The sequence below is a fragment of the Haematobia irritans genome, chromosome 2, assembly GCF_050003625.1.
Source record: "Haematobia irritans isolate KBUSLIRL chromosome 2, ASM5000362v1, whole genome shotgun sequence".
NCBI lineage: Eukaryota > Metazoa > Arthropoda > Insecta > Diptera > Muscidae > Haematobia > Haematobia irritans.
This window is the reverse complement of record NC_134398.1, coordinates 164,055,453-164,064,412: the sequence shown is the minus strand read 5'-3', so window position 1 is coordinate 164,064,412 and position 8,960 is coordinate 164,055,453. Positions and strand designations below refer to the sequence as shown.

At 35.2% G+C, this 8,960-nt stretch overlaps 1 protein-coding gene across 1 annotated transcript in view; it reads right to left on the bottom strand.

The window, feature by feature from the left end:
• Positions 1 to 485: 485 nt before the first annotated feature.
• Positions 486 to 8,960, bottom strand: part of LOC142225146 (uncharacterized) — a 54,992-nt gene continuing 46,517 nt past the window's right edge. The window contains exon 5 of the mRNA XM_075294924.1: positions 486 to 609. Within this exon, the coding sequence (XP_075151039.1) occupies positions 486 to 609 (124 nt within the window). The remainder of the gene's footprint in view (positions 610 to 8,960) is intronic.

The window sequence follows — 8,960 nt, the reverse complement described above, 5'->3', positions numbered from 1 at the left end:
AGCTGATTATTTCCATAAGTTTTAGGGAAATATAAAAAAAATTAATGCACTAGTATACTATACGCGAAGGAATATGATCACCTCAAATATGTTTTAAGAGCAAATTGTTATTTTCCCACGATGAAGATGTAATATGTTTGGGACAATCATGTAATGTTCTCGAAAATTATGCATTTGATTTCGGGAACCATGTATAAGGTTGCCGTGAAAACAACATTTTTGCGACAAAAATGTTCCATGTCCAACGTCCAAAAATAACATTTTGCTCTCGCAACATGTTTTGGGTGATCGTATTCTTTTCTGTGTGTAGAGTATTAATTAGGTAAAATTGATCCAACTCGCTTAAAAATAATTTGCAAACATTTGCAAAAACATATCATGGTTACCCTATTTGCTACACGCAAAGGTTCATGGTCTCAAGCCGAGTTACAGCTGAACGCTATAAAAGTTTTTCGGCGCTGGTGTTTTCCCCCACTTTAGCCTTATTAACATTTCCCTATAGGAAGAGTGAGTTCTAGTGTCTCAAAGTCACCACTTTCGTCAACTATTATGGTGACATAGTCAACAAATGGTCTACACTGGCGTATAATGGGTAGATATTTTTGACAGCTGTAAAAAAAAATGTGAAAAAAAGAAATTTTAAAAGACTAGTGGAAAACCAATCGAATTTATATAAAACAAGCGAGGAAAGTCTAAAGTCGGGTGGGGCCGACTATATTATACCCTGCATCACTTTGTAGATCTAAATTTTCGATACCATATCATATCAGTCAAATGTGTTGGGAGCTATATATAAATGTTTGTCCCAAATACATACAATTAAATATAACTCGATCTGGACAGAATTTGATAGACTTCTACAAAATCTATAGACTCAAAATTTAAGTCGGCTAATGCACTAGGGTGGAACACAATATTAGTAAAAAAATATGGGAAACATTTAAATCTGAAGCAATTTTAAGGAAACTTCGCAAAATTTTATTTATGATTTATCGCTCGATATATATGTATTAGAAGTTTAGGAAAATTAGAGTAATTTTTACAACTTTTCGACTAAGCAGTGGCGAGTTTACAAGGAAAATGTTGGTATTTTGACCATTTTTGTTGAAATCAGAAAAACATATATATGGGAGCTATATCTAAATCTGAACCGATTTCAACAAAATTTGGCACGAATAGCAACAATGCTAACTCTACTCCGTCTGCAAAATTTCAACTAAATCGGTGTTAAAAATTGGCCTCTGTGGTCATACGAGTGTAAATCGGGCGAAAGCTATATATGGGAGATATATCTAAATATGAACCGATTTCAACCAAATTTGGCACGCATAGCTATAATGCTAATTCTATTCCCTGTGCAAAATTTCAACCCAATTGGGGTAAAACTCTGGCTTCTGGGACCGTATTTTTCCATATCGGGCGAAAGATATATATGGGAGCTATATCTAAATCTGAACCGATTTCAATAAAATTTGGCACACCTGACTATAGTACGAATTGTTCTTCTTGTGCAAAATTTTAAGAAAATAAGGGTAAAACTCTGGCTTCTGGGGCCATATAAGTCCATATCGGGCGAAATATATACATATATGAGAGCTATATCTAAATCTGAACAGAGTTCTTCCAAAATCAATAGGGATCTATTCTGAGCCAAAACACATACTTGTGCCAAATTTGAAGTCGATTGGACTAAAACTGCGACCTAGACTTTGATTACAAAAATGTGTTCACGGACAGACGGAGCCCACCCTGAGCATTTTTGCCAAAGACACCATGTGTCTATCTCGTCTCCTTCTGGGTGTTGCAAACATATGCACTAACTTATAATACCCTGTTCCACAGTGTTACACAGGGTATAAATAGAAAACATTTCTAAGAGAGGACAGATATAAAAAAAACCTCCCGATTTGGGTTCTTGGGCTTATAGAAATCGTAGTTTTTATCCAATTTGCCTGAACTGAAGGTATTTCAGGACCATAAAAAGGTATTCATAAAATTTTGAGTATCGGTCCACTTTTTATATAGCCCCCATATAAATCGATCTGTCGATTTTACTTCTTGGTCTTCTAGAAACCGTAGTTTTTATCCAATTAGCCTTAAATTGGAAATTTAGACGTATTTTATGACAATAAAAAGATGTGCCGAAAATGACGTGTATCGATCCATGTTTTGGTATAGCCCCCATATAGACCGATATCCCGATTTAACTCCTTGTGCTTCGAAACTGTAGTCTTTAACCGATTTGCTTGAAAATGTAAATATACAACAACCTGTGTTGGATTTAGTTTTTTCGGTCCATTTCGTAAGGCTCCATATAGACCGATTTTGCTTCTTGTGGGTATAGAAGGCACATTGATCATGAAAATTGTTTGAAACTGAATGTAAAATTTTCAGATTTTACTCTTCGTGATCATTTCAATAATGGGGGTACAATTTTCCGATTTTAAATTTCAAATCAAGACGTTATTTCACAAATTTCTTGCACACTTACAAGAGATGTTTATGATTCCTCTAAAACGCAAACAAAATGGTTCTTATAAATCCAGAATCTGATCTAGTCTTCTTTAAATTTCTCTTCGGGAAGCATACTGGTTGAACTCATCTGCATGGGAGAATATCTGTCATCAAACCCAATTAATTATATATATTATCAAGTAATCCGCTACGACGAAGAGTTTTTGAAGGAAACGACCCGGGTGAACTTACTTTTCTATATACCTGTTCAACATGTGTTACACCCATCTTTATACCCTCCACCATAGGATGGCGGTATATTAACTTTGTCATTGTTTGTAACACATCGAAATATTGCTCTAAGACCCCATAAAGTATATATATTCTGGGTCGTGGTGAAATTCTGAGTCGTTAGATCGATCATGTCCGTCCGTCCGTCTGTTGAAATCACGCTATCTTCCGAACGAAACAAGCTATCGACTTGAAACTTGGCACAAGTAGTTGTTATTGATGTAGGTCGGATGGTATTGCAAATGGGCCATATCGGTCTACTTTTATGTATAGTCCCCATATAAACGGACCCTCAAATTTGGCTTGCGGATCCTCATCCTCCGATCCAAATGAAATTTATTTCATGGCGTTAGTATATGTTCTCTAACAACCAGGCAAACATTGGTCCACATCGGTCCATAATTATATATAGCCCCCATATAAACCGATCCCCCTATTTGGCTTGCGGAGCCTCTAAGAGAAGCAAATTTCATCCGATCCGGCTGAAATTTGGTACACGGTGTAAGCATATGGTCTCTAACAACTACGCAAAAAGTAGTCCACATCGGTCAATAATTATATATAGCCCCCATATAAATCGATCCCCCGATTTGGCTTGCGGAGAAGCAAATTTCATCCCAACCGGCTGAAATTTGGTACATGGTGTTAGTATATGGTCCATAATTATACCACATCGGTCCATAATTATATATAGCCCCCATATAAACCGTTCACCAGATTTGACCTCCGGAGCCTCTTGGAAGACCAAAATTCATCTGACTCAGTTGAAATTTGGTACGCTGTGTTAATATATGACCTCAAACACCCATGCAAAAATTGGTCGAAATCGGTCCATAATTATATGGAGCCCCCATATAAACCGATCCCCAGATTTGAGCTCCGGAGCCCCTTGGAAGAGCAAAATGCATCCGATTCGGTTGAAATTTGGTACGTGATGTTAGTATATGGTATCCAACAACCATGCAGGAGTTGGTTGATATCAGTCCATAATTATATATGGCCCCCATATAAACCGATCCCGAGATTTGGTTTTGGAGCCTCTTGGAGGAGCAAATTTCGTCCGAGTCAGTTGAAATTTGGTACATTGTACTAGTATATGGCCGTTAACAACCATGCCTAACTAGGTCCATATCGGTCTATAGTTAGATAACATATAGCCCTCAGATAAATCGATCCCCAATCACACAAAAATTGGTCCATATCAAGTTCATAAGTGTATTTCAATTCTGGCTCTCTACGTACCGTGCAAAAATCCATATCGATTCGTAATTATTTGTAGACTTACCTATACATACCTTTTTTTGTCTAGTATATACCACGTATGGACTAACTCACAATTTAGAAAACGATGTTAAGAACTTTTAAGATACCACAACCCAAGTAATCCGATTGTGAATGACAGTCTTTCGTTGAAGTTTCTACGTAGTCCATGATGGAGGGTACATAAGATTCGGCCTGGCCGAACTTACGGCCGTATATACTTGTTGGAATTTATTCAGCTCAAGAGCACGTTTCGAAAATCCTGCCGCATTGGTAGAGACAGGATTTTCGATCAAATTTGGCTTTCAATTTTTGGATCACTTAATTGCTGGAGGGATCTAATGATTTCCAGCCAAATATAAAGACATAACGCTTAACTCCATTACGGTTAATTTTATTTCTGATTGTAATAAATAAAAATGCTTTTGTCTGCTTCTAAACGATAAAATTAACTGTCACTGGAATAAATCAATCAGTTATCAGACGAACGATTTAGAATTGATTGCAACTTCAAGTTTACTGAAATACATAACAGCCACCTCGTATAGCCAGCCACCGTAGTGCAATGGTCAGCATGATCGCCTTGTATTCACAGGGTCGTGGGTTCAAACCCAGTTTCGACCAAACACCAAAAAAGTTTTTCAACGATGGATTATCCCACCTCAGTAATGCATATGACATTTCTTAGTGTTTCAAAGCTTCTCTAAGTGGTTTCACTGCAATGTGGAATTCCGTTCGGACTCGGAGGTCCTATTTCTTTGAGCTTAACATGAAATCGGGCAGCACTCAGTGATCAGAGAAAAGTTCACCACTGTGGTATCACAATGGACTGAATAGTCTCAGTGAGCCTGATACATCGGGCTGCCACCTAACCTAACCTTACCTAACCCCGTATAGCCGCCATATAAATCGATTGCCAAATTTCACTTAATCCGAACCGGATGCAATATGTTGGGTTATGTCAATATATGCTCCATAACTACCGTGAAAAAAATTGTTCATGTCGGTCAATAATGTATATAGCCCCCATATAATCCGGTTCCTTCAAATCTGTTAGATTTTTGGTACTTGATGTCAGTATGAAATAAGTATATACGGCCGTAAGTTCGGCCAGGCTGAATCTGATGTACCCTCCACCATGGATGGCATAGAAACTTGTACTAAAGACTGTCGTCCCCAATCGAATTGCTTGGGTTGTGGTAACACTTGCCGATGGCAAGGTATCTTAAAACTTCTTAACACCGTCTTCTCAATTGTAAGATAGTCCATACGGGGTATATATTAAACAAAAAAAATAAAAAAGACCGACTTAAGACATATATAATTCAGTTTGACAAAATTTTCTATAGAAATAAAATTTTGCCAAAATTTTGTATAGTTATAACAATTTGACAAAATTTTCTATAGAAACAAAATTTTGACAAAATTTTCTATAGAAATAAAATTTTGACAAAAATTTGGATATTAATAACATTTTGACAAATTTTTCTATAGAAATAAAATTTTGGTAGATTATTTTTGGGGATCGGCTATATATAACTATAGACCGATATGGACTAATTTTGGCATGGTTCACTGAAAAAACAGTGAACCCTTTTCCATTGCAAAATGAACTAAACTGTAGTAATATTGACCATGATTTAGCCCTTAAGATTTTTTTCAACTTGTCTAGTTTATAATTCTCTCAAATTTTAGTTCATCTATAACATTGTAGTTTAGTTCATTTTTACAACACCATAAGATTTATATACCCCTACCAAGTTAAAAAGTCAGTATTATTTTGTTTTACTTGCTTATTTTGTGGGAAACCCGATAATAAAAATTGGTTAACAGTCTCTTTAAAATGTCGACAACTAAACTATTTTTAAATCAATCCCTACACAGTACAGAGAAATTAAATAATTAAAGGAACAACAAATCGTTTTACTATTATGAAAATGTGCATACATTAAAATTAAACTTTCTTTAAGCAAAAGTACTTTATTATAAAAACTTATGATGAAAGTTCTTAATACAATGTTTTTGTGAATAAAAATTATGACCACGTGGAACAGAGAGTAGTTCATTTGAACCCGCTGTTTGGAAATTTTGACTTATCCTGTTTTATTCATCGTAGATAATTTTTTCACATATCTTGCTGGAAAAAATGGAAACAATAATGAAAATTGTTAAAAATTAACACCATGTAATGAAATATAATTTTATTTCTTCATTTTAGCTTGTAACTTACCATATTTGGGGGCATTTTATCGAATGGTGTAAGGAATTCAAGTTTTCTTTGGAAAACGTATCTCATAAAATTGGTACCTGAAACAATTAGAGAAATAATGAAGTATTCTATATAAACTCATAAAACTGTGTTGTTATCGATGTGAAGGATATAATAAAATAAATATTCTAGTTGAAAGAAAGCCAGAGTTTTAATATAAAACTTACCAATTACCTATTAAATTGTACGCTGAGGGGAAATATAAAAAGTTGTCCAAATTTATTTGGGCTATTCTGAAATTAAATATTTATTTTTTACATTAAATAAAATTATTAAATAGGTTTCCAAAAAATCTAATGAGAAAAATAATATTATGCATAAAAAAACAAATATTTTGGTTAAAAGAAAGTTAAAGAATCCTTACCAATTCACTATTAAATTACAAGCAAAGGAGTACTAACATTTTTTTCAAAATTTTAAGGGGTTATTCTGAAATTAAATATTTGTTTTTTTACATTAAAATATTACATTGGTTTCAAAAAAAATTAATTAAAGAAATACTAAAATAAGGTATTAAAAACCTATAATTTTGATGATAAAAAGGTCATAAAAACGTAAATATTCTAGTTGAAAGAAAGCAAATTTAAAAAAAAAGCTTACCAATTCTCTACTTTCGAACCCATCTGGAGTTGCTCTGAAATTAAATATTGCTTTTACAACAAAGAAAAACATTAAATTGGTTTCCAAAAAAAAAAAAATAATTAACAAATAATAATATACATCAAAAATATTATTTTTAAAAGAAAGCCATATTAAAAAAACAATACTTACCAATTTATGGCTAAACTATAAGCTGAGATATAACAAAAATTTTCCTTACCCAATTTCAACCGGATAGGATGAATTTGCTTCTGTTAGAGGCGCCGCAAGCCAAATCTTAGCGTCGGTTTATATGGGGGTTATACGTAAAAATGGTCCGATATGGCCCATTTGCAATACCATCCGACCTACATCAATAGCAACTACTTGTGCCAAGTTTCAAGTCGATAGCTTGTTTTGTTCGGAAGTTAGCGTGATTTCAACAGACGGACGGACATTCTCAGATCGACTCAGAATTTCACCACGACCCAGAATATATATACTTTATGGCGTCTTAGAGCAATATTTCGATGTGTTACAAACGGAAAGACAAAGTTAATATACCCCCATCCTATGGTGGATCGGATGAATTTGCTTCTCTTAGAGGCGCCGCAAGCCAAATCTGTGCGTCGGTTTATATGGGGGTTATACGTAAAAGTAGTCCGATATGGCCCATTTGCAATACCATCCGACCTAAATCAATAACAACTACTTGTGCCAAGTTTCAAGTCGATAGCTTGTTTCGTTCGGAAGTTAGCGTGATTTCAACAGACGGACGGATATGCTCAGATCGACTCAGAATTTCACCATGACACAGAATATAGATATTTTATGGGGGTCTTAGAGCAATATTTCGATGTGTTACAAACGGAATGACAAAGTTAATATACCCCCATCCTATGGTGGAGGGTATAAAAACCGGTCAACATAAATTCATAATTATATATAGCTCCCATATAAACCGATTTTTAATCTTCTGGAATAGCAACTTTTTTCATATTGGTCCATAATTGAATGAAGCCGCTATGTAACCCGATTCCCAGATTTGATTATCGAAACATCTTGGAGGGGCAAATTTCATCCGATCTGGTTGAAATTTGGTATTTGATGTCAGTACTAATAATTGTAAAAAATTGGTCCATATTTATACATCGCCATGTAAGCCGATCCCCAGATTTCTGAGACCTCCTAGAGGACTATATGGTATTTCATCCATCCCCAATCTATTCCCAAATTAGACTTCTTCAGTATCATAGAGGAACAAATTTCATCCGAACATGTTTACATTTGTTTTACGATATCAGTACATGTCCTCTAGCGGCAATGCAAAAATTGCAGCTATATTAACCGATCAAAAACAAGATGTGGCTTATATAGATATTTACCTGCGTTTGTACCTAATGTTGGTTCCATATGAACTAACCTAATTGTTACCACAACCCAAGTAATTCGATTCTGGATGGTAGTCTTAAGAAGAACTTTGTATGCAATCCGTGGTGAAGGATATATAAGATTCGACCTGACCGAACGTTCGGTTCTACATAATTGTTTTGTGTAAGTGCTTTCAGGGCCATTTTCATGTGATGTTCCAAAATATTTAAGAGCCACCCTGAAAATGACTTCCTTTCTCTTAATTGAGGAACTATAAATTATGACCTCAACCTGGTCATTGCCATTAACGCTTTCCTGTGACTAAGGTAACTTCAATCCTTGTTCTTTTATCCCCCAAATATTTCATGCCCGATATCTTGGATCACTTTAGGGTCGCGTGTGCATATGTCCGCCTCAAATTTAGTTTCCTCCATCCAGCCATCCGCCGCTTGAAAATCACAGCCACATACAGAAATTATTGCTAAAAGCCTTTTACACGTCTTTGGGATAATCGATGCGTGGTGTACTCATTTCTGACTCATGTGGGGCAGGAAAGTGTAAACTTGGTACGCATATCACACTTTTCAATTCACTAAACGTCTTGCAGCCATGAAGTCATAAATTTTGTGTTCATACCTACGACGACGATGACACTCGAATAAAATGAAAGCCTGTCTTATTATGGTGGGAAACGGGGGGCTGTTTGGGTTTCTTCCTTATATTTGACTTCGCTTCC